The sequence below is a fragment of the Hyperolius riggenbachi genome, chromosome 7 (genome assembly GCF_040937935.1).
Source record: "Hyperolius riggenbachi isolate aHypRig1 chromosome 7, aHypRig1.pri, whole genome shotgun sequence".
Classification (NCBI taxonomy): domain Eukaryota; kingdom Metazoa; phylum Chordata; class Amphibia; order Anura; family Hyperoliidae; genus Hyperolius; species Hyperolius riggenbachi.
Genome location: NC_090652.1, coordinates 22430298 through 22457976, shown reverse-complemented (window position 1 = coordinate 22457976; position 27679 = coordinate 22430298). Strand labels below are relative to the sequence as shown.

The window sequence follows — 27679 nt, the reverse complement described above, 5'->3', positions numbered from 1 at the left end:
ATGGCATAGACAGAGTGTGAGACAGACATACACATGGCATAGACAGAGTGTGAGACAGACATACACATGGCATAGACAGAGTGTGAGACAGACATACACATGGCATAGACAGAGTGTGAGACAGACATACACATGGCATAGACAGAGTGTGAGACAGACATACACATGGCATAGACAGAGTGTGAGACAGACATAGACATGGCATAGACAGAGTGTGAGACAGACATACACATGGCATAGACAGAGTGTGAGACAGACATACACATGGCATAGACAGAGTGTGAGACAGACATACACATGGCATAGACAGAGTGTGAGACAGACATACACATGGCATAGACAGAGTGTGAGACAGACATACACATGGCATAGACAGAGTGTGAGACAGATATACACATGGCATAGACAGAGTGTGAGACAGACATACACATGGCATAGACAGAGTGTGAGACAGACATACACATGGCATAGACAGAGTGTGAGACAGACATACACATGGCATAGACAGAGTGTGAGACAGACATACACATGGCATAGACAGAGTGTGAGACAGACATAGACATGGCATAGACAGAGTGTGAGACAGACATACACATGGCATAGACAGAGTGTGAGACAGATATACACATGGCATAGACAGAGTGTGAGACAGACATACACATGGCATAGACAGAGTGTGAGACAGATATACACATGGCATAGACAGAGTGTGAGACAGACATACACATGGCATAGACAGAGTGTGAGACAGACATACACATGGCATAGACAGAGTGTGAGACAGATATACACATGGCATAGACAGAGTGTGAGACAGACATACACATGGCATAGACAGAGTGTGAGACAGACATAGACATGGCATAGACAGAGTGTGAGACAGACATACACATGGCATAGACAGAGTGTGAGACAGACATAGACATGGCATAGACAGAGTGTGAGACAGACATACACATGGCATAGACAGAGTGTGAGACAGACATACACATGGCATAGACAGAGTGTGAGACAGACATACACATGGCATAGACAGAGTGTGAGACAGACATACACATGGCATAGACAGAGTGTGAGACAGACATAGACATGGCATAGACAGAGTGTGAGACAGATATACACATGGCATAGACAGAGTGTGAGACAGACATACACATGGCATAGACAGAGTGTGAGACAGATATACACATGGCATAGACAGAGTGTGAGACAGACATACACATGGCATAGACAGAGTGTGAGACAGATATACACATGGCATAGACAGAGTGTGAGACAGACATACACATGGCATAGACAGAGTGTGAGACAGATATACACATGGCATAGACAGAGTGTGAGACAGATATACACATGGCATAGACAGAGTGTGAGACAGACATACACATGGCATAGACAGAGTGTGAGACAGATATACACATGGCATAGACAGAGTGTGAGACAGACATACACATGGCATAGACAGAGTGTGAGACAGACATAGACATGGCATAGACAGACATACACATGGCATAGACAGAGTGTGAGACAGACATACACATGGCATAGACAGAGTGTGAGACAGACATACACATGGCATAGACAGAGTGTGAGACAGACATACACATGGCATAGACAGAGTGTGAGACAGATATACACATGGCATAGACAGAGTGTGAGACAGACATACACATGGCATAGACAGAGTGTGAGACAGATATACACATGGCATAGACAGAGTGTGAGACAGACATACACATGGCATAGACAGAGTGTGAGACAGACATACACATGGCATAGACAGAGTGTGAGACAGACATACACATGGCATAGACAGAGTGTGAGACAGATATACACATGGCATAGACAGAGTGTGAGACAGACATACACATGGCATAGACAGAGTGTGAGACAGACATACACATGGCATAGACAGAGTGTGAGACAGATATACACATGGCATAGACAGAGTGTGAGACAGACATACACATGGCATAGACAGAGTGTGAGACAGATATACACATGGCATAGACAGAGTGTGAGACAGACATACACATGGCATAGACAGAGTGTGAGACAGACATAGACATGGCATAGACAGAGTGTGAGACAGACATAGACATGGCATAGACAGAGTGTGAGACAGACATACACATGGCATAGACAGAGTGTGAGACAGACATACACATGGCATAGACAGAGTGTGAGACAGACATACACATGGCATAGACAGAGTGTGAGACAGACATACACATGGCATAGACAGAGTGTGAGACAGACATACACATGGCATAGACAGAGTGTGAGACAGATATACACATGGCATAGACAGAGTGTGAGACAGACATACACATGGCATAGACAGAGTGTGAGACAGACATACACATGGCATAGACAGAGTGTGAGACAGACATACACATGGCATAGACAGAGTGTGAGACAGACATACACATGGCATAGACAGAGTGTGAGACAGACATAGACATGGCATAGACAGAGTGTGAGACAGACATACACATGGCATAGACAGAGTGTGAGACAGACATAGACATGGCATAGACAGAGTGTGAGACAGACATACACATGGCATAGACAGAGTGTGAGACAGACATACACATGGCATAGACAGAGTGTGAGACAGACATACACATGGCATAGACAGAGTGTGAGACAGACATACACATGGCATAGACAGAGTGTGAGACAGACATACACATGGCATAGACAGAGTGTGAGACAGACATACACATGGCATAGACAGAGTGTGAGACAGACATACACATGGCATAGACAGAGTGTGAGACAGACATACACATGGCATAGACAGAGTGTGAGACAGATATACACATGGCATAGACAGAGTGTGAGACAGACATACACATGGCATAGACAGAGTGTGAGACAGACATACACATGGCATAGACAGAGTGTGAGACAGATATACACATGGCATAGACAGAGTGTGAGACAGACATACACATGGCATAGACAGAGTGTGAGACAGATATACACATGGCATAGACAGAGTGTGAGACAGACATACACATGGCATAGACAGAGTGTGAGACAGACATAGACATGGCATAGACAGAGTGTGAGACAGACATAGACATGGCATAGACAGAGTGTGAGACAGACATACACATGGCATAGACAGAGTGTGAGACAGACATACACATGGCATAGACAGAGTGTGAGACAGACATACACATGGCATAGACAGAGTGTGAGACAGACATACACATGGCATAGACAGAGTGTGAGACAGACATACACATGGCATAGACAGAGTGTGAGACAGATATACACATGGCATAGACAGAGTGTGAGACAGACATACACATGGCATAGACAGAGTGTGAGACAGACATACACATGGCATAGACAGAGTGTGAGACAGACATACACATGGCATAGACAGAGTGTGAGACAGACATACACATGGCATAGACAGAGTGTGAGACAGACATAGACATGGCATAGACAGAGTGTGAGACAGACATACACATGGCATAGACAGAGTGTGAGACAGACATAGACATGGCATAGACAGAGTGTGAGACAGACATACACATGGCATAGACAGAGTGTGAGACAGACATACACATGGCATAGACAGAGTGTGAGACAGACATACACATGGCATAGACAGAGTGTGAGACAGACATACACATGGCATAGACAGAGTGTGAGACAGACATACACATGGCATAGACAGAGTGTGAGACAGACATAGACATGGCATAGACAGAGTGTGAGACAGACATACACATGGCATAGACAGAGTGTGAGACAGACATACACATGGCATAGACAGAGTATGAGACAGACGCACAACACGTACAATAGAAATGCAATAATCAGTTCGTATCTCGTATCGGCCATTTCACTGCTGTGCAAATACTAAGGGACTGCCACATAGTGATGTCGCAAACATCAAATTTTGAGTTTGCAAACATCGAACTCGAACTTCTGGAAAAGTTCAAGTTCTCTCGAACCGTGCAAACTGCCATAGACTTCAATGGGCAGGAAAATTATGAAAACTACACAGACTGTTTCTGGCAACAAAAGTTATATATGAAAGACCAAAATTTGGACCAAGGGGGCTACAGTCCGGCAACCTGGAGAGGTGAGTATACATATTGAGCGGCAGAAACTGTGACCGACCCAGTGCACCATAACAAATCAACTGATTACCTAGATCAAAAGGTTATAGAGGAGAATATATAGAAAAGGTGGCAGGAAAGAAGAAAAAGAAAATGGAGGGGAATTAGGACACACTAACCTTTGCGCTGTGAAACCAGTGTGCCTTATTCTGAATAAGAAAGGTTGTCATGCCAGGAGATATAGGATCTTATTTATGTTTAGTTAAGAGTCAGCTCCAGCCAGCAGAGATCTGAAGCTATTTGATTCAAGGAATTCATGCCAGGACATCCAGGTGCGAGAGTGTTGCTCATCAGTTCGATGATTTGCCCTAGGATTTGAGGGTGATAACTCTTGTTCAGCCGCAGGATAACGGCGTTTTAGGTTGGGCGTAGATCCTTAACATTAATAAGAGCTAAAAACTGATTTTTAGAGGCTCCAGAGTATCTTTAACCACTTGTAAGCCCGCAACAGTATATCTACGCCCCGGTAGGCTTCATCTTAGCATCTGGGCGTAGAAATACATATGTCTGCCGCGACCGCTGCTGTGCGCGCTCCCGCTCACTTGTGTGTGTGTTCCTGCACTCGTTTGTGTTGCCACCCGATAGTAGAGAGATGTGTTCCCATTCATTGCTCTAAGTCCCATTTGCAATAATCGCCAGCATTAATAAAATGCCTGCGGTCATTGTAAAAAAAAAAAAAAGTAAAACACATCCAAGCGTTGCTTCCTGTTAGGATACTAACAGTACGCTCAGGAAAATAATGTGTAAGGACATCTTGCGGCCAAATAGTAAAATTAAACCTACATACATTTTTTTCCAATAAAAATACATAAACATACTATTGTGTCAGTGAGGTAAGGGATTAAAATTAACCCCATAACTCACCCACCCTCTCATAATTACCTGTCACAGACTTGTAGAATCCAATAGTAGGGATGACCAGCACAAGGTAATTCCAACTGTAGATTTATTCACTTGCACAATATGAACATCAGCCTGGACATCCAGCCACAATACAGGATGTAATTACAGCTCTGAATAGTATTTATTACAGCTCTTGCTGCAAGCAGCGGGTAGAGGACACACATTTAATGGAAGGAGCTATGTCCACGCTGCTGCCAGGTCTGCTCACAATGGACTGTGGCGGTTTTGAGGGGCTAAACGCTCTTTGTCAAGCGATAGTAAGTCATGCTATCACTTGACAAAGAGTGGTTAGCCCCTCGAAACGGCGATAGTCCATTGTGAGCAGACCTGGCAGCAGCGTGGACATAGCTCCTTCCAGTAAATGTGTGTCCTCTACTCGCTGCTTGCAGCAAGAGCTATAATAAATACTATGCAGAGCTATAATTACAGTACATCCTGTATTGTGGCTGGATGTCCGGGCTGATAATCACATTGTGCAAGTGAATCTACAGTTGGAATTACCTTGTGCTGGTCATCTCTACTATTTAACCTGCTGAGCGGTCTGGACGAGCTCAGCTCGTCCAACACCGCCAGAGGCTGCCGCTCAGGCCCTGCTGGGCCGATTTTTGTCAAATAAAAAGCAGCACACGCAGCCGGCACTTTGCCAGCCGCGTGTGCTGCCCGATCGCCGCCGCTCTGCGGCGATCTGCCGCGAGCAGCGGCGAAAGAGGGTCCCCCCAGCCGCCTGAGCCCAGCGTAGCCGGAACAAAAAGTTCCGGCCAGCGCTAAGGGCTGGATCGGAGGCGGCTGACGTCAGGACGTCGGCTGACGTCGATGACGTCACTCCGCTCGTCGCTATGGCGACGATATAAGCAAAACAAGGAAGGCCGCTCATTGCGGCCTTCCTTGTTTATTCTGGGCGCCGGAGGCGATCGGAAGATCGCCTCCGGAGCGCCCTCTAGTGGGCTTTCATGCAGCCAACTTTCAGTTGGCTGCATGAAATATTTTTTTTTTTATTTAAAAAAAACCCTCCCGCAGCCACCCTGGCGATTTAATCAGAACGCCAGGGCCCTATTCACAACTACATTAGTGGCTTCAGCCTCATTTAGATACATTGGCAAAGCATTTTTGGGAATCGCTGACGATCTCAAAACGCTGCCAAAAACGCCCTAGTGGGTCCCGGCTCTTACACAGGGCTGTAGACACAGTACAAATATCATTTGACTCATACTCTGACTTCTCCAATTAACAATCTTGTTCATTGTAAGTACGTAACATAAAGGGCATTCCATCACTGCCAAAGCTTAGGGATCTTAAAGGGAAGCTGAGATGAGAGTGATATGGAGGCTGCCATATTTATTTCCTTTTAAACAATACCAGTTGCCTGGCTGTCCTGCGGATCCTCTGCTTTCGCAGTGCTGTAATGGGTACAACCCTGTCACTCGGCTGTACCCTGGATGGGCTCGACATGCAATCCCTCTCATAGGCTGATGCCTTTGTGAGGCGATCCCCCTGATGACTCTCGGGTGGAAGGAATAAGAAAAGAAAAAAAAAACAAAACTTTTTTTATTCTAATAAAAAGACAAAATTGATTCAAAAAAATAATGCCTGCAGCAGCGATCAGAGCCCACCAACAGAAAGCTCTGTTGGTGGCCAGAAAAATAAGTAAAATTAATTTGTGTTCTAAGTTGTATGGTTCTGCAGCGAGCTTTTTTTTTACAAACTGAATTGTAAAAAATAGCTCATTCACTAGGGGAGTGTAAGCCTGTGGTCCTTAAGTGCTAAACTTTTAGTCATAGACCCTGAACAAGCATGGAGATCAGGTGCTCTGACTCATGTCTGACTGGTATAGCCACATGCTTGTTTCAGGGTTTTTTCAAGAATTTTTGACCTCCAATTCTTAACTCATAACTCACCAAAATATGTCAGAATAAAGGTCTTGTAGACATTTCGCGTATAATAATAAAAGACTAGAACACAAAATTGTTGAAATTATTAAATTTATGAATAAACTTATAAATAGTGAAACTGAACAAATAAGGCACCAGACTCTACGGTATGTACATATATACCTAATACACCTCCCGCGTGTGGTATATTGTGTAACCAGGAATGCCACAGGGGGCGACATCACAATCGGGGCAATAGAAGCGTCATTCCTTACAGGCATTTTCCCCCTTGCTATCAGTATTGCTGCAGCATATAACACATCCTGGTTGGTGCATTTGTTTGGGAGAGGAATATACTCCATAAAGTGACAGAAGTTGTGGCAGGCTGTAGGGATGCTCAAATTCGGCTTCGGGAGATACCCGGATAGTTGCAATCCGGATATCTCCCAGTAATGCTGTGCGGGCTGGGCGGGGGGGGGGGGGGGGGGGTGTCAAGCTTACCTTTCTGACGTCTTCTTTGCTCGTCCCTCGGCCCCTCCCACGATGCGGTCCATGCGCGTCACGTGATTACAAACACTTCCTCCTTCAACCCGGAAGGAGGAAGTGTTTGTAATCAGGTGACCGCCGCTTGGAGCGCATCGTGGGAGGCGCCGAGGGACGACCGAAGAAGACGTCAGAGAGGTAAGCTTGACACCCCCCCCCCCCCCCCGCACAGCATTACTGGGAGATATCCGGATTGCAACTATCCGGGTATCTCCCGAAGCCGAATTTGAGCATCCCTGGCAGGCTGCAGACAAAGAATAGTCAAAATCCAGGCAGAGGTCGGTAACAGTAAGTCAGATCAGCAGAAGTACTCAGCTCAGAAGCAGTTGGGAACCAAATGGCTATACATTAACATCCTGTGCTTTCAAATTAGCTTATCTGCCATGGCAGTCATGTGACACAGGGGAGAGGTCAAATTACAACTTGTGATTAGAGACAAATGAGGGGGATTTAGACAGGCTAAACTCTCTACATACATACAGGGTGCATTTCTCTGTTTTTCTTCTGTCCTGTGCAAGCGTTCAGGTCCCCTTCAAACTCCAGTAATGATTAGAGACAAATGATGGGGAATTAGACAAGGTAAAATACATACAGGGTGTATTCTCTGTTTTCCTTTTGTCCTATGCAAGAGTTCAGGTCCTCTTTTCAAAATTACAGTAGTGATTAGTCACAGATTAGACAGGCTACACACTATATATACCAGGTGCATTTCTCTGTTTTCCTTCTGTCCACTGCAAGAGTTCAGGCACACTTTAAAATTCTGCACCGCCCCCGACGTGATGACGTCAGGCCACACCTCCGCTGATTGGCCACCGGAATCCGGGAAGAAGACAGGAGATGGGGATCCCGGTGGCTGCCTGCAGAGTCCTGAAGTCCCAGGACCGCCTAACGTCAATCGGCGTAAGGTCCTGCGGGCCTGTTTTGCAGGAGATTGCACGCATTGATGCGTACATCTCTGCTTCGTACGCTGAGCTCCGCCCCCACCTTCAGTCTGTTAGTCGTCGAAACAGTCGTCTTTTCACTCCGTACAGCGCTGCGATCGAAGGCAGCGCTGTACTGGGGACAGCCGGCTGACACGGCTGTCCCTTCCAGAGGCTCAAGGGTGAAGCCTATGACAGCCGATCACAGTGATTGGCTGGCAGGGGGAGGGAGGACGAGTTAAAAAAAAAAAAAAATGTATTAGTAAAAAAAAAAAAGAAAATGAACATTTGTAAAAACAACAACAAAAAAACCCCACTGGGGGAGCGATCAGACCCCCACCAACAGAAAGCTCTGTTGGTGGGGAGAAAATGAAGGGGGGGGGGGGAAATCACTTGTGTGCTGGGTTGTGCGGCCCTGCAGCGAGGCCTTAAAGCTTTAGCAAAAAAAAAAACTCCTGGCCATTAAGCTGACACTGATGGCTATCCCAGCCTGTGATTGCCAATGTGAATTTTGGCTTATAGCCTTATTACCATGCAGAAAGATGCTTCTGCTTTTCTATATCTGATATTCTAGCCCTGGGTGTACATGTAGATGGTGAAGACAGGAACAAAGAACATGGATCAAGCCCTAGGCAATGTAACTGTGGGTACATGTAAGAGTGATGTGCAGGTACTCTGCAGGAGAATGAGGAGATTCTTCCTCTATTACACATTCTTCATGCATGATCAGAACATGGATCAGGCCCTAGGAAATGTAACTGTGGGTACATGGAAGAGTGAGGTGCAGGTACTCATGAGGAGAATGAGGGGATTCTTCCTCTATTACACATTCATCATGCATGATCTGAACATGGATCAGGCCCTGGGCAATGTAACTGTGGGTACATGTAAGAGTGATGTGCAGGTCCTCTGCAGGAGAATGAGGGGATTCTTCCTCTATTACACATTCTTCATGCATGATCAGAACCAGGTTTACAGGTGATAAGACAACACCTCTGTAATCAGTGTGCACAACATTCTAAGTGGATTCAGAAGAGTATTGCAGGGAGTGCATATGTGTAGTATACTAGTACTACTGTATAACTTCATTTGTACGCCCCATCCCCAAATTTAAAGGGACTCCGAGCAGTGCAGAAACTATGGAAAGATGCATATCATTTTAAATCTCTCTTTCTCCTCTTTCCGATGATATATAAACCGCTGCCCTACGCCTTTTAGTTTTCGCTAATTTTGCGATTGAAATTGCCGCGGCCGCGATTTCAATCGCGAAAATAAAGAAAACTAAAAGACGTAGGGCAACGATTTAGGTGTCGCCAGAAAGAGGAGAAAGAGAGCTTTAAAATGATATCCATCTTTCCATAGTTACATTGTATTACACAGGACGACTTTTTCTGCTGAATGGAGCTGCTGACACTGGGGAAAGTGTCGTCCTGTGTAATACAAGTAACTATGGAAAGATGGATATCATTTTAAAGCTCTCTTTCTCCTCTTTCTGGCGACACCTAAATTGTCGCTCTGCGCCTTTTAGTTTTCTTTATTTTCGCGATTGAAATCGCGGTCGCGGCAATTTCAATCGCGAAAATAGCGAAAACTAAAAGGCATAGGGCGGTGATTTATATATCATTGGAAAGAGGAGAAAGAGAGCTTTAAAATGATATGCATCTTTCCATAGTTTCTGCACTGCTCGGAGTCCCTTTAATAACTTATCAAATGCATTGATATCAGGAGTTACAGATTGCCCAGCAAGCTCATGATGAACCAGAACTCCTAGGGGCTGAAAGAGACCAAAAAGCCTCTTTACTAAATTGCTATGCAAAACAGAAATTTACCTTCTTAATACAGAAGGTATTTGCCATTATTCTGGTTGAATAGCTCACTCCAACCCGAATACTCATAAATACCGTCTGATTTAATAAGGTAAACTTCTGTTTTGATTTTATGAGCAAAGGTGTGAAAATCCTGTAGAATTTCTATGGGAGCTGACCATAGTTACTTGTGCTGAGCTAAAACACAATTGCACTTATGAAAACAAATTGCAGCTCATATAAATGTATACATTTTGTAATGTGCTAAAATACATATTAAAATGTACATGAATGTCACAATACAGCTCAGTTGGATGTCGCAATAGAGACTAAGGAAGGTCAGGGAGATGCAAATAATTTTGAATTGATGCCGGATTATGCAATTTTTGTAATTTGTATTTTGAAAATATATGCAGCTTGGAATGGACCAATTTCATCAGCAACTGGTCTGAGTGTATTAAGTGATCAAGATGCTAATCCTGCATTCAAACCTTTTTCTGCTGTTATGGTTTGGGGTTATCACATACCTTAGGAGCACTGGCCCTTTAATTGCCATTGCCAAACAGTTGCATGCTGGATTTCTTTTATCTATAATATATTCCTCCTCTTCCCTTTAGTTCCCCCTCCTTCTAATGACATAAGACAGTTCACTCCCTAGTCTAGACCTCAGTGGGAGTGTCTGAAGACTCTGGGAGGAGGGCGGGTAACGAATACACAATTAGCAAGAGGAGAAAAAAAAGAGCGAGGGAGGAAATGATGTCAGGATTAGATTCATTCAAAGGCAACAAAGATGGAAACTGTCTAGAATAGGATTCTCTGCTTTTTTCTTTATATAATTCAAAGGAATCATAATGTGGACAGTGCAATACATCTGTTATATAAGTAGAACTAGTATCTATCTACTTATAATTGTGTTTTTTATCTCTAGGTTAGCATGGGTGTCACTTGTTCTTTAAGAAATCCCTTCTCAGCAAGGAAAACAAGGAAGCCGGATCAGCCAAGAGCGAGGATTGGAATATATCTATAAGTCTCGGCATAATATTCATCTTCAATATACTAATTCTCCAGAACCATGAAAATTCAGGCTTGTTCCATCTAATCAAGTCTTTCTTCACCTCTTGTGCAATTGTCCAATAAGGTTGCTTTATTATATAGATTTTGTGGACTAAGCACTGCTATTACTGAATAGACACGTTATTTATGATGACTGTTATCGAGAAATAGAACATTTTATCATTTCTTTCTTTTAACTAAAGTTTAAATGTGTTAGAAGTACAATTATTTAAGCCTCCAACTCCAGGTGCCCAAAAATTGCTCCGACTGCAACTCCACAGTCCTACTTTTACATGTCACTCATTTCCCACACTCTGAATATAAAACCAGAGTTAGTTACCCGGTAACACTGCTTCCAGTAATTGTTCAGGACACATAGCCTGAGATTGGCTCCTCCCCAAACACAGGAATATTATAATACTCACCTAATGGCAATTTATCTCTCCTAGAAGTCAGACACAATTCAGGAACGGCCAGCTGGGGGTGGGGACATGAGAGAAGAGTTTATTAGGGAGGAGCTTATCTTATATTGATTCAGGGATGTCCTACTGGGGATAAGGAGGTGGAGCTTATCCTATTAGCTGCTGCCATGGAGACACCAGGGAACAAATTATCAACTAGTCTTCCCCAGTAATCTTGCAGCATATGTCCTCTGAGATGATCAGCAAGAAATGAGAGGTTAGGATGAGTCCCCAGCTTGGAGAAAGTCCTGAATGTAGAGCAGGTGACATCTGTAGTGCAGTTCCAGCACTGTGAGGCCACGTCATTGCTGCTGCTCTAATAATATATGCTTCCAGGAGACTTGTGCTTGTATCCCCGTAGCTTCATAAGCTGCCTGACTGTAACTTTCCTCCACATTTCTGGCATGACTAAGGACGCTCTCCTGTGTGACTTCTCTGATGTCTAAGAAGATTAGATTTTAGACTGAAACATTTCCCACACTCAGGACATGAATAAGGGCGCTCTCCTGTGTGACTTTTCTGATGTCTAAGAAGACTAGCTTTCTGACTGAAACATTTCCCACACTCTGAACAGAAATAAGGACGCTCTCCTGTATGAGTTCTTTGATGTATAGAAAGATTACGTTTCTGTCTAAAATGTTTCCCACACTCTGGACATGAATAAGGGCGCTCTCCTGTGTGACTTCTCTGATGTCTAAGAAGTTCACCTTTCCGACGGAAACATTTCCCACACTCTGGACATGAATAGGGAACCTCTCCCGTGTGACTTCTCTGATGTCTAAGAAGATCACCTTTCTGACTGACACATTTCCCACACTCTGGACATGAATAAGGACGCTCTCCTGTGTGACTTCTCTGATGTCTAAGAAGATGAGCTTTCTGACTGAAACATTTCCCACACTCTGGACATGAATAAGGACGCTCTCCTGAGTGACTTTGCTGATGTATCAGAAGACAAGATTTCTGACTGAAACATTTCCCACACTCTGGACACAAATAAGGTCGCTCTCCTGTGTGACTTCTCTGATGTCTAACAAGATCACCTTTCTGACTGAAACCTTTCCCACACTCTGAACATGAATAGGGACACTCTCTTGTGTGACTTCTCTGATGTCTAAGAAGACAATATTCATAACTGAAACATTTCCCACACTCTGGACATGAATAAGGACGCTCTCCTGAGTGACTTCGCTGATGTATCAGCAGACAAGATTTCTGACTGAAACATTTACCACACTCTGGACACAAATAAGGTCGCTCTCCTGTGTGACTTCGCTGATGTCTAAGAAGATCACCTTTCTCACTGAAACATTTCCCACACTCTGGACATGAATAAGGATGCTCTCCTGTGTGACGTCTCTGATGTCCAAGAAGAGTAGCTTTCTGACTGAAACATTTCCCACACTCTGGACACAAATAAGGTCGCTCTCCTGTGTGACGTCTATGATGTCCAAGGAGAGTAGCTTTCTGACTGAAACATTTCCCACACTCTGTACATAAATAAGGCCGCTCTCCTGTGTGAGTTCTCTGATGTCTACGATAATCACTTTTCTGAGAAAAACATTTCCCACACTCTGGACATGGAAACTGCTGCTTCCTGGTATGTACTATCACATGTGCAGCAAGGTGCGATGTGTTTTTGCAACATTTCCCACATTCTGAGCACTGATAACTCTTCCCACCTCCCTCTCTATCAGTAAAAGAGTTACTGGAACATTCCCCAGAATAAGACGGATCTCCTGATCTATCGGCACTGTGACACTTTGGATGGGTATTTGAGGTAACAGGATGGGATCTATCAGGAGGTTCCTCAGGATTGGAGAGATCTGGTGATTTGTCCTCATGGTGACGTCTGCTGGGTATATGTTCAGCAGTGGAGTTTCCTGCTGGTAAATGTAGTGCGGCACCATTATCTTCTGTACCATAATCTGTTGGAGAAATAATAACAGTCAGAGAACAGTTATTGTCCTGTCAGCAGTCATGTGTGTTGCCGTAGCAGTGACAGATAATGACAAGAGAATATACAGGGTGGTGCAGGAAAGACCCCCGTGCTCCTCTTACTCTATCCCCGCTGTGTGGGGTCTCCAGCATTATGAAGCCTGTGTCACCTCCATTTGCTGCGGTATGAGAGCGTTACCTATACGGCAGCACATGCAGGTGACACAGGCTTCAGGTAAGCCGGAGAGGACACACAGCAGGGATAGAGTAAGAGGCACATGGGGACCGGCTGGCCGGGGGCTGCCTGTATACTCACGCTTCTGCCAGGCAGCCGGGCCGGTCTCTCATGCACCCCCCTGTATATACTCACACTCCTGCCAGGCAGCCGGGCCGGTCTCTCATGCGCCCCCCTGTATATACTCACACTACTGCCAGGCAGCCGGGCTGGTCTCTCATGCGCCCCCCTGTATATACTCACGCTCCTGCCAGGCCAGTCTCTCATGCACCCCCCTGTATATACTCACGCTCCTGCCAGGCAGCCGGGCCAGCCTCTCATGCACCCTCCTGTATATACTCACACTCCTTGCCAGGCAGCCAGGCCAGTCTCTCATGCACCCCCTGTATATACTCACACTCCTGCCAGGCAGCCGGGCCAGTCTCTCATGCACCCCCTGTATATACTCACACTCCTGCCAGGCAGCCGGGCCAGTCTCTCATGCACCCCCCTGTATATACTCACACTCCTGCCAGGCAGCCGGGCCGGTCTCTTATGCACCATCCTGTATATACTCACACTCCTTGCCAGGCAGCCAGGCCAGTCTCTCATGCACCCCCTGTATATACTCACACTCCTGCCAGGCAGCCGGGCCAGTCTCTCATGCACCCCCTGTATATACTCACACTCCTGCCAGGCAGCCGGGCCGGTCTCTCATGCTCCCCCCTGTATATACTCACACTCCTGCCAGGCACCCGGGCCAGTCTCTCATGCACCCCCTGTATATACTCACACTCCTGCCAGGCAGCCAGGCCGGTCTCTCATGCACCCCCCTGTATATACTCACACTCCTGCCAGGCAGCCGGGCCAGTCTCTCATGCGCCCCCCCCCCCCCCCCTGTATATACTCACACTCCTGCCAGGCAGCCGGGCCGGTCTCTCATGCTCCCCCCTGTATATAATCACACCCCTGCCAGGCAGCCGGGCCGGTCTCTCATGCGCCTCCCTGTATATACTCACACTCCTGCCAGGCAGCCAGGCCGGTCTCTCATGCACCCCCTGTATATACTCACACTCCTGCCAGACAGCCGGGCCGGTCTCTCATGCATCCCCTGTATATACTCACACTCCTGCCAGGCAGCCGGGCCGGTCTCTCATGCACCCCCTGTATATACTCACACTCCTGCCAGGCAGCTGGGCTGGTCTCTCATGCACCCCCCTGTATATACTCACACCCCTGCCAGGCAGCCGGGCCGGTCTCTCATGCATCCCCCTGTATATACTCACACTCCTGCCAGGCAGCCAGGCCGGTCTCTCATGGACCCCCTCAGTATATACTCACACCCCTGCCAGGCAGCCGGGCCGGTCTCTCATGCACCCCCTCAGTATATACTCACACTCCTGCCAGGCAGGCGGGCCGGTCTCTCATGCATCCTCCTGTATATACTCACACTCCTGCCAGGCAGCCGGGCCAGTCTCTCATGCGCCCCCCTGTATATACTCACACTCCTGCCAGGCAGCTGGGCTGGTCTCTCATGCGCCCCCCTGTATATACTCACACTCCTGCCAGGCAGCCAGGCCGGTCTCTCATGCACCCCCTGTATATACTCACACTCCTGCCAGACAGCCGGGCCGGTCTCTCATGCATCCCCTGTATATACTCACACTCCTGCAAGGCAGCCAGGCCAGGTCTCTCATGCTTCCCCTGTATATACTCACACTCCTGCCAGGCAGCCGGGCCGGTCTCTCATACACCCCCTGTATATACTCACGCTCATTAGCCCCAAAAGGGAAAAAATTCCTTCTCGACTCCAGGTTTCTATCAGATAAAATCCCTGGATCAGCACCACCAGGAATTACCGACTGATTACAGCTATGGATGCAAGAAAACCATCTAAGCCCCCCTTACACGCAGATATTGAGTTTGCCATAACTAATTCCTGTGGCAATACATTCCATATTAACTCTTACTGTAAAGAACCCTTTCCTGAATACAATGCTAAAACTTTTCCTCCATGTCCTCTATTATGTCCCTTAGACCTTTGCACAAGCCTAGGGAGGAAAAGCTTATCTGCCAAGATTTTATATTGCCCTGTGATATATTTATACATGTTAATTAGATCCCCTCTAAGGCATCTTTTCTCCAGACTAAATAAACCCAGTTTATCTAACCCTTCTTGGTAAGTGAGACCTTCCATCCATCTAATCAGTGTTGTTGCCCATCTCTGCACCTGCTCTAAATCTACAATAACTTTCCTGTAATACGGTGCCCAGAACTGAATTCCATATTCCACACGCGGCCTTACTAGAGAGTTAAACAGGGGTAATATTATGCTAGCATCCCGAGTTTTTATTTCCCTTTTAAAGTATTCTTACATTTTATTTTCTTTAGCTGCAGCAGCTTGGCATTGGATATGATTATTTACCTTGATGCCAATGGGTACTCTTAAGTTCTTCTCCAAGTTTGATGTCCCCAACTGTATCCCTTTTATTTTGTATGGTGCAAGACCAGGGGTAGGGAACCTATGGCTCGGAAGCCAGATGTGGCTCTTTTGATAGGTACATCTGGCTCACAGATAGGGGTTGATTCCCTAAGCTACACTGCTCAAGCAGCGAGCTTAGTGTGATAGCGCAAGTCAAATTTTCAAAATCGGCATGCTACTGCTGTAGCATGCACTACTTACTCGTGCCACCCCCAAAAACTAACAGGCGCTCCAATTGTCCCACCCTGGACCCTGTCAGGTCCAGTGACTTTGTAGGACGGGATCACCACACTTTGACTGGCCCAATAGGCTGTCTGTCACTTGACTGTGTACACATCACCATGGCTACAGGAACATGAGCCCTCTGCTACGCATGCACACTGTCCCAGTTTGAAACATGTTGTATGGCTCTCACGGAATTACATTTTAAAATATGTGGAGTTTATGGCTCTCTCAGCCAAAAAGGTTCCTGACCTCCTGTGCTAGACCATTAGTACGGCCAAAATGCATAAATTTACATTTTTTTTTAACATTGAATTTTATCTGCCATTTATGTGCCCATATAGCCATCCTATCCAGATACTTCTGCAATATGTCACCATCTTCCTGAGACTTAATAATTCTGCACAATTTTGTATCTGCAAAATAGCAACATTATTTCTTACTTACTAAATTGAAGAGCACTGGACCCAGTACTGACCCCTGTGGGACCCCACTGCTAACAGTCACCCATTTTGAATATGATCCATTGACCACAACTCTTTGCTTTCTGTCCATTAGCCAATTTCATGTCCATGCACACACACTCTTCCCCAGTCCTTGCATCCTCAACTTTTGCACCAGACTGTTGTGGAGAACAGTATCGAAGGTCTTTGCAAAGTCCAAGTATATCACATCTACAACATTCCCAATATCTACAATAGCGTTCACTACCTCATAAAAGCCGAGCATGTTAGTTAAACAGGACCTGTCCTCAATAAACCCATACTGATGCTGAGAAAAAGGGGTTTATCGATAACGGAACTTAATTCCCTTAGCACCTGAGGATGTATGCCATCTGGGCCAGGTGCCTTATCTATTTGTATTTTATTTACTCTTGTCTTAATTCCTTCCCGAATTAAGTATTTTATATTAAAATTGGAAGATTGGTACCCTCTTGCCATTTGCAACAACAATGCTTCCATTGTAAAGACCACCCTACTTTGGTCGATCACCATTAAGATCCCACCCTCATCCTTTAGGAGTCCAATACAGTCCAGCTTTCTTTTTGTAGAGTTGATATACTTATAAAACTTCTTTGGATTAGATTTGATATCCCTAATGATTTGATTTTCAGCTTCAATCTTTGCCAGCCCAATTTATTTTTACAACTTTTATTGCATTCCTTATAATTGTTTAATGCAGCCTCAGTCTCCTTTTATTTTAATGACTTACAGGCATTTTTTTCCACTTCTATAACCTTTCTATTCATCCATAGAGGATTTTTTTTTATTCCTAGAAGTTTTGTTTCCATATGGGATACATTTACTACAATATTCATTGAGAATAAATATAAAAGCTTGCCATTTCCCTTCAGTGTCCTTCCCTTTTACTACCTTCTCAGTCCACCGAACTTGAAGCATGACCGAGTTGATTGAACTTTGCTTCTCTAAGATTCATAGTTGCAGTTGTTCTGCTGCTTATCAATCCCCAGATCAACAGTTATCATGTGGGCCCACCACAGAAATATGCACTAGAGCACTTTGTGAGCTGGAACTCCCTACATAGCACTGCCAGATGTTAGCAATCAGGATCCTCAGCAGCATCGGCCATCACTGCAGGTTTCTTGCATGACGATCTGGGTCATCACTGCTGATCCCTCACCTCCCTTTGTCCCTCTCCCCCCATGTCTCCTTAGAGATTACAGATAATTGCCAAGTGCGACTGGTGGCGCCATAGTATGGCAGCCTCGGCTCTTTTCTTTCAGACTTTATTCCCCCCATCCTTCCAGAACCTGTATGAGCCAAATCCAATTCTGGGTACAAGCCCCAGTTTGGCAAAATAAAGGATTGTGATATTGTGATCACTATTCCCCACATGTTCTTGAACCTGCACATTTGATACATTTACAAACAAAGACGAGGTACGGGATATCACCCTAATTGGCTTGGTCTCACCCAGAATATATGCATAAGAGTAGAAACACGGTTAGGGGAGCCCTAAGCTGGTGAAAAAAGTATAATTTATTGCAATATCAAAAATTCAATAGGCTACATGACAAACACTGACATACAAACATGTACCCTCCCAATAAAAACACTGAAGGAGATGGCAGGCATCTGGGATACTGGCAAGTGAATTGGAGTGCACTCCTGTATAGTCACTATGCATGCAAATAGGATTTTTCTTCAGGCCCAGGCAAAGCAACCAACTCCAAGCAAACAACAGCGGAAGGAAATCAACTGAAAGATGTCAGCCCGTATATGAGAACAGCATTAGCGCGCCTCTGCAATAAAGCTTACGCTCTCATTACAGACACAGATTGTGTCTAACCTCAACCCCAGGCACATTGCTTCCAATTTTTGATTGGCACTCACGTGACCTATTCGGATGGTAAGTGATGGCTCATGGCGGGTGTCTCCCGCTCTGAATGGGCCCGACAAGGCTCTGCTTGGCTTCCGAGTGGCATAAGAACTGTGTGCAGGGGGAGGAAGAGAAGCGGAGGCTCGGGCAGGGATCTCAGGACGAACTTCCGTGTTCAGCAGCGTCTCACGTGACGCGTTTCATCACGACCCACGTGATTTCATCAGACGTGACGTAGTCCAATTCACTTGCCAGTATCCCAGATGCCTGCCATCTCCTTCAGTGTTTTTATTGGGAGGGTACATGTTTGTATGTCAGTGTTTGTCATGTAGCCTATTGAATTTTTGATATTGCAATAAATTATACTTTTTTCACCAGCTTAGGGCTCCCCTAACCGTGTTTCTACATTTGATACATTATCTGGTCTATTCAAAATGACCAAATCCAGTTGGTTCAGTTACCAGTTGAGACTTTTTTAAAGATTGATCAAATTTTGCCAACAAGTCCGATAGATGAGAAGGCGGCAAAAATGTAGGGAATTAGACTGTTTTTTCAGATCGGATAATATACATTTGATTTTTCTATAGACATGATCAGATTTTTTTGAAGTATCACGTGTGGCCACATTGCAATCTACCATCAGTAACCAGCCCACTCAATGCGGCCGATCCAGGCTGAATAGCGCACACTATCCCACAATGGCTGCAATTCACCAAGCATTACCCCATTCAGCAATGCAGAAAACAGCTGATTTTACCCAACATTCAATCAAATGTCAATTCACTAAGTCTGTTTCCGCATGGGAAAGTAAAACTACTGACTAGTGAGGTAACTTACCGACTTGTGCGGTAAATACATCAATACATTTCAATTTACTGAGATTAGAGCATTTGGTTAAAAACAAGTGAGATGTTCAGTATTTTAAGTGCAGCCTGGAGCTGTCGGTAACTAACAAACTGCCATTCAGTAAAATGTACAGGCAGTGGAGCCAGCCAATAGGAGGAGCCACCCCGTCCTGCTACTCCCTCCATTGGTACCGATATACTCCCGGGCGGGACATCAGAAAGTTAGAGGTTTCCCCTGTAATCCTTTAGATGTGAACAGGGAAAGACCGATAAACAGAATACACATTGTCTTGTTGGGGCACCAAATAGGTGGGAAATGGCCCTGGGTGTAAGCACACTGTTATATGTGGCAATGGGCAAGGCTGCTTGTTCACCTGGAAGTGGCATCCCTGAGTCACTGGTCCCCATCATGTCACTCTCCTCTGCAGACTGCTGCTCCTCCTTCACATGTGTCTCTTCATCATCTCCATCCTCCAGCTTCACATTCATCACTCCTTCACCCTAAACACAGAAAATAACAGGAAATAACACTGTTACAATGCAAGCACTGATGAAGTGAGGTCATTCCATATGGAGTCAGTGTTGTGTTTACAGCCTCAGTTCCATCTACCTGATGAGGGTGGGGGATGGTGTGATCTTCCTGTGTACAATCCGGGGAATAAAGAGGACCTGTATATCTCTCCGGTGAGGTTCTGTTACTGGATCCACCTGTAGGGAACACACACAGGGGTGGAAAAGGCAGAAATATAAGATTCCTCTATTACAGCATAAAAGTGATCTCTGCCATGCATGACTTTATTCTTTTAACATTGAATTTCATCTGCCAATTATGTGCCCATATAGCCATTCTATCCAGATACTTCTGCAATATGTCACCATCTTCCTGAGACTTAATAATTCTGCACAATTTGTACCATCTGCAAAAATAGCAACATTATTTATTACTTACTAAATTGAAGAGCACTGGACCCATTACTGACCCCTGTGGGACCCCACTGCTAACAATCACCCATTTTGAATATGATCCATTGACCACAACTCTTTGCTTTCTGTCCATTAGCCAATTCCCTGTCCATGCACACACACTCTTCCCCAGTCCTTGCATCCTCAACTTTTGCACCAGACTGTTGTGGAGAACAGTATCAAAGGTCTTTGCAAAGTCCAAGTATATCACATCTACAACATTCCCAATATCCACACTAGCATTCACCACCTCATAAAAGCTAAGCATGATAGTTAAACAGGACCTGTCCTCAATAAACCCATACTGATGCTGAGAAAAAGGGGTTTATCGATAATGGAACTTAATTCCCTTAGCAACTGAGGATGTATGCCATCTGGGCCAGGTGCCTTATCCATTTTTATTTTATTTAGTCTTGTCTTAATTCCTTCTCGAATTAAGTATTTTATATTAAAATTGGAAAATTGGGATTTGCAACAATGATGTTTCCTTTGTGAAGACCGCCCTACTTTGGTTGATCACCATTAAGATCCCACCCTCATCCTTTAGGAGTCCAATACAGTCCAGCTTTCTTTTTGTAGAGTTGATATACTTGTAAAACTTCTTTGGATTAGATTTAATATCCCTAATGATTTGATTTTCAGCTTCAATCTTTGCCAGCCTATTTTTACAACATTTATTGCACTCCTTATAATTGCTTAATGCAGCCTAAGTCTCCTCCTATTTTAAGGACTTATAGGCATTTTTTCCCACTTCTATAACCTCTCTATTCATCCATAGAGGATTTTTTTTATTCCTAGAAGTTTTGTTTCCATATGGGATACATTTACTGCAATATTCATTGAGAATAATTTCTAAAGTTTGCCATTTCCCTTCAGTGTCCTTCCCTTGTACTACCTTCCCAGTCCACCAGAACTTAGTACATGCCTGAGTTGATTGAACTTTGCTTCTCTAAAATTCATAGCTTTAGTTCCACTGCCTTTCATTTGGGGGCCTAACAATCCCCAGATCAATAGTTATCATGTAGGCCCACCACAGAAATGTTCACTACAGCACTTTCTGAGCTGAAACACCCTACCCAGCACTGCTAGATGTCAGCAATCAGGATCCTCAGAAGCATCAGCCATCACTGCAGGTTTCTTTCATGAAGAACTGGGTGATCACTGCTGAACCTTCACCTCCCTCTGTCCCCCTCCCCCCATGTCTCCTTAGAGATGACAGAGGATTGCCAAGTGCGACTGGTGGCGCCATAGTATGGCAGCCTCGGCTCTTGGCTTTCGGACATTTTCCCCCCATCCTTCCAGAACCTGTATGAGCTTAAAACCATTTCCAGGTACAAGCCCCAGTTTGGCGAAAAATAAATGATTCTGATGTTGTGATCACTATTCCCCAAATGTTCTTGAACCTACACATTTGATACATTATCTGGTCTATTTAAAAATGGCCAAATCCAGTTGGTTCAGTTACCAATTGTTACTTTTTTAAAGATTGATAAAAATTTGCCAACACGTCTGATAGATGAGAAGGCCGCAAAAATGTAGGGAATTAGATTGTTTTTTCAGACTGGAAAATATATATTTGATTTTTCAATAATAAGGATCAGATTGGTTCGAAGTATCACGTGTGGCCACATTGCAATCTACCATCAGTGACCAGCCCACTCAATGCAGCCAATCCAGGCTGAATAGCGCACACTATCCCACAATGGCTGCAATTCACCGAGCATTACCCCATTCAGCAATGCAGAAAACAGCTGATTTTACCCAACATTCAATCAAATGTCAATTCACTAAGTCTGTTGCTGCATGGGAAAGTAAAACTACTGATTAGTGAGGTAAATTACTGACTTGTGCGGAAAGTACCTCAATAAATGTCAATTCACTAAGATTAGAGCATTTGGTTAAAACAAGTGAGATGTTCAGTATTTTAAGTGCAGCCTGGAGCTGTCGGTAACTAACAAACTGCCATTCAGTAAAATGTACAGGCAATGGAGCCAGCCAATAGGAGGAGCCATCCCGTCCTGCTACTCCCTCCATTGGTACCGATATACTTCTGGGCGGGACATCAGAGAGTTAGATGTTTCCCCTGTAATCCTTTAGATGTGAACAGGGAAAGACCGATACACAGAATACACATTGTCTTGTTGGGGCACCAAATAGGTGGGAAATAGCCCTGGGTGTAAGCACATTGTTATATGTGGCAATGGGCAAGGCTGCTTGTTCACCTGGAAGTGGCATCCCTGAGTCACTGGTCCCCATCATGTCACTCTCCTCTGCAGACTGCTTCTGCTCCTTCACATGTGTCTCTTCATCAACTCCATCCTCCAGCTTCACATACATCACTCCTTCACCCTAAACACAAAAAATAACAGGAAATAACACTGTTACAATGCAAGCACTGATGAAGTGAGGTCATTCCATATGGAGTCAGTGTTGTGTTTACAGACTCAGTTCCATCTACCTGATGAGGGTGGGGGATGGTGTGATCTTCCTGTGTACAATCATCGGAATAAAGAGGACCTGTATATCTCTCCATTGAGGTTCTGTTACTGGATCCACCTGTAGGGAACACACACAGGGGTGGGAAAGGCAGAAATATAAGATTCCTCTATTACAGCATAAAAGTGATCTCTGCCATGTAGTCCCAGTGACTGCTGTACAGAAGCAGCTTTGTGTGTGGCTGGGGGAGCTCTGCAGTGTATTGCAGCTCACAGACAACTAACCCATGCTCTATAATAAGCTCCTTATTAGATGGGGGTTAGCAGAGATGTCACAGTCATATCCAGGGAGAGGTATTCATCCTACTCACCCTTGTCAGATATGTGTGCGTGGCTGCGCAACCCTCCGTGTACGAGCGTGGCCACGCTGCATGTGTGAGAGTCCAGCCACGCCACGAGAGGCTTTGTGCTGCCGTGCAGGCGTGGCTGTACTCACGCATGAGCAGTACAGACACGCTCGCACACAGAGGGGAGTGCAGCCACAGGAACACACGTGACAAACTCTTGTGGAATAGGTTCAGAGGGACCCTGCACAGCAATGGTGGGCTTGTGGAGCAATTAGGAAGCCTCTGCAGTATCCAGAGCATTCACTCTACTGAGATAACTTAATTTACAGGTTACAGGTTTGCTTTAAAGCAAATCGGAAGTGGTTGACAAAAACCTCTGCATTATCCAGAGTATTCCCTCTGCTTAGGTATCTTTAAAAAATAACAGGTTGTCTTTAAAAGTGGGATGAAACGCCTTTCTAACTGGAAAAAGTTATCCAATAAGAAATTACTTATTTACTTATTTAGCTTACTTACACTGTTAGTGAAACAGAATACCTCAAACCACTAGTAAAGTATAGGGAACTAAAAGAGACCAAAAAGTCCTCCTAGTAAAAAGCAATACTTAGTATGGTTTGCTTTCTTAAAACAGAAGGCACTTGTGATAATTCAGCTTTAAAGCGGATCCGAGATGAAAAATGAACTATAACAAGTAACTTGTCTATATATCTTATCTACAGTTTAGATAGTTTACACAGCAAATCTAGCTGCAAACAGCTTTAATAGAATAAGAATATTTCTTCCTGTGATACAATGGCAGCAGCCATGTTGTTTGTAAACATTACACAGAGGCAGGCTTATCTGCATCTTGAGCAAAGAAAACTAATCCCCCTCCTCCCCTCTGCCTCTGAATTCTCTGGCTAGTAATACCTCCCCCTCCCCCTGCCCAGACTGAGCTCCCATGAGCCCTTGCTACTGTCTGAAAGTGCCTTGGCTCTCTGAAAACCTGTGGGAGTGGCTTATTTAGTTTATAGGGAATTAGAGCATTAAAACAGAAACAAAAAAGTATTTGGCTTGAGAAATGCCCTATAAACAATAGGAAAGGAACACAATTATGCAATGAGTAAAAGTTCATCTCGGATCCACTTTAAGAAGTGCAGACTACAGGTGATAAAAAATACACTAAGGCCTCGATTCATAAAAGCAACGCGATTTAAAAAAAAAAAAAAAAAAAAAAAAAAAAAATTATATATATATATATATCTGGGAGGGAAGATACTGCATTCAGCATTTTAGACCTTTGCGTGCTAATTCATAAAGATTTTCACAGCTGCCTTTGAAGGTCGGTAAATTACCGCAGCCCATTGAGCGGTACAGCAGTAGTGTGGCGATATCTCTGTTTTGTTACAAGCTGTAATGACGGTTCCCTGCACAGACTTGCACAGACTTCGGCTCCCTGCACAGACTTCGGCTCCCTGCACAGACTTTTGGCTCCCTGCACTTTGCATTGTTAAGACCTCACCAGAGGTGTCAGTAACTATCGCCTGGCTTACCGCTTGTTGAAGGCTTTATGAATTGACATTTGCTGACAATTTACTGACATATGTTGGAGGTAATTACAGCCAAGTCGGTAATTTACCTCACTGCTCGGCAATTTCAGTTTTTCATGCGGTAACAGCCTTTATGAATTGACACTTTGCTAAGTGCTCTGGAAAGCCTGCTGTTTTCAGCAGTACCACATGCGGTAAAGCTTTATGAATTGAGGCCTATTTCTCCAATTCCATCCCCTATAGTTTTAAAATAGGCAATGCTACTATAAATAAAACCCATCCATTTTATCTGTCCATTAGTTCCGGCTATCACAACATTTAAGTTCTGTTTCTAGTCAAATGTATGGTGTCAATTTATTATTTGGATATAAGAGTCGTATTTTTTCTGTTTAGGTTTTTTTTTGTGTCCCATCAATTGTAAGCACTCATGTATTAAAAAACAGTAATATGTCCTCATGACATAGATATTTTTTTAAAATAAAAAAGTCCCTAAGGCAATTATTTATGGATTTTTTTTTTTACTTTAAAAAAACAAAAAACAAAACACACCTGCTCAGTAACGTACGTGTGTGTGTGTGTGTGTGTGTGTGTGTGTGTGTGTGTGTGTGTGTGTGTGTGTGTGTGTGTGTGTGTGACAAATATGTTGTCTGTGTAATTTAAACACTCCTTGGATTACCAGGAAGTATTTCAACATTTTTTATTTTTTTTTTCACTTTCATTCAAGATCTTTATTATGAATGGACGTGGCTCCTGATCGGGGTCATGTCCATTCATTACACGCACTGCGAATGGTTCGGGGGAAGCCTAGCTTCCCTTCCCCAACCGCCGACACGGAAAACCACTGGGGTGTGCAGGGCCGCAGCCCAGCGCACCGCTGCTTAAACACCGGACGTGGATACGCATCCAGATAGACTTAAACGGCGCCTATCTAGACGAGAATACTCATCCAGATAGGCTGAACCGGTTAAAGGGAACCTAAACAGAGAAGAATATGGATTTTTCCTTTTAAAATAATACCAGTTGCCTGACTCTCCTGCTGATCCTGTGTCTCTAATACTTTCAGCCACAACCCCTCAACAAGCATGTAGATCAGGAGCTCTGACTGAAGTCAGACTGGATTAGCCGCATGCTTGTTTCAGGGTGTGTGATTCAGCCACTACTGCAGCCAAAGAGATTAGCAGGACTACCAAGCAACTGGAAACAGCCATATCCCTCTCAGTTTAAGTTTCCTTTAACGAGAACCTGAACACAAAACTTATCTCTGCTCTAAAAGATGAGCAAAAGAATGATGACCTTTAACAAAAAAAAATTCTTTGTTACAGCTGATACAAATCCTAAAATACATCTGCAGTGTGTCTACATCCTGATTCATGGAAGCAGACATATTGTTAATATTCTGTGCTTTCAAATGAGCTTATCTGCCATCTCTGCCATGTGACAGGGGAGAGATCAGATTACAACAGGTGATTAGACACAAATGAGGGGGAATCAGACAGGCTAAACTCTCTAAATACATTCAGGGTGCATTTCTCTCTGTTTTCCTTCTGTTCTGTGCAAGAGTTCAGGTCCACTTTAAAGTTATTGGGAATCAATAACTAAAAAAAAGAAACCAGATACTTACCTAAGGAGAGGGAAGGGTCTGGGTCCTACTGAGCCTTCCCTCTCCTCTCCGGCAGCAGCTCCTCTGTGCAAATCCCACGCCGCGGGGGGATCTCGGAAGTCTGCGGGAGCCGAGTCCTCCTGAAGACAGATGGCGCCATACTGTGCTAATGCGCGAGAGAAGGCGCTCATGCGTGCGCAGTCTGGAGCGGCCCATCTGCAGGAGCACTCGGGCTCCCAAAGACTTCCGAAGCCTCCCCTTTGGCAGCGGAGATAGCAGCATGTCACTGAATTGGTCAAATGCTGCTACGGGGGAGTCAGCGCTGGAACGGGCATCGGGAGAGCAGAGGGAAGGCTCATTAGGAACCAGAGCATTCCTTCTCCTTAGGTAAGTATCTGGCTTTTTTTCCTTCTTCTAAATGAATGATTCCCAATGACTGTAAGTGTGTGACTGTGGTTACCCACAATGCACCACTGCTGAATATAAACAACTTGAATATGCAAATTCTCTCTGAAATAGGCTGTCTGCGTGTTGGACGGATGTGGGTCTGTAATATGTATAAGCTATAGGCTTGCTATACACCAGCAGTTCTGGATGTCAGCCTGGCTTCAGGGGCATAATGAGATCATTTGCATATTCAGTAGTGGTGCATTGTGGGTAACCACAGTTACACATTTCAAGCTGAATCATCGCAAATATCTTCTGTTTAAAGAAGGCAAACTACACTAAGGCCCAGTGCACACCAAAAAGCGCTACTGTAATCACAAACACTCAGCGCTTTTTGAAGTGATTATTTTAGAGCAATTCTAGGCCTATGTAGAACAATTTTCTATACATGGCTAGCGGGTTTTTTTTGGGAGTGTTTTGGTGTCGCATTTTTTATTTTTTGTTCCAGTAAAGCTGTAACTGAACAGCTTCTGTAACAAAAACGCCTGGAAAACCGTTCTGATCTAGCGCTTCTCAGAGCCATTTTCCACTTTCCTATACTTAACATTCAGGATGAATCTCCTCAGAAATCAGCAGACATGCTGCAGGACCAGAGTTTACGTTTGGGGAAAAAACGAAT

At 44.6% G+C, this 27679-nt stretch overlaps 1 protein-coding gene across 1 annotated transcript in view; it reads right to left on the bottom strand.

Annotated features, from left to right (window-relative positions):
* Nucleotides 1-10079: 10079 nt before the first annotated feature.
* The window catches only part of LOC137524128 (zinc finger protein 665-like), a 121773-nt gene continuing 104173 nt past the window's right edge, over nucleotides 10080-27679 (bottom strand). Inside the window, exons 11-12 of the mRNA XM_068243677.1 lie at nucleotides 20114-20240; nucleotides 10080-13626 (exon numbers count right to left, since the gene is read on the bottom strand). Coding sequence (XP_068099778.1) covers nucleotides 12107-13626; nucleotides 20114-20240 — 1647 coding nt within the window. The 3' untranslated portion in view covers nucleotides 10080-12106. The remainder of the gene's footprint in view (nucleotides 13627-20113; nucleotides 20241-27679) is intronic.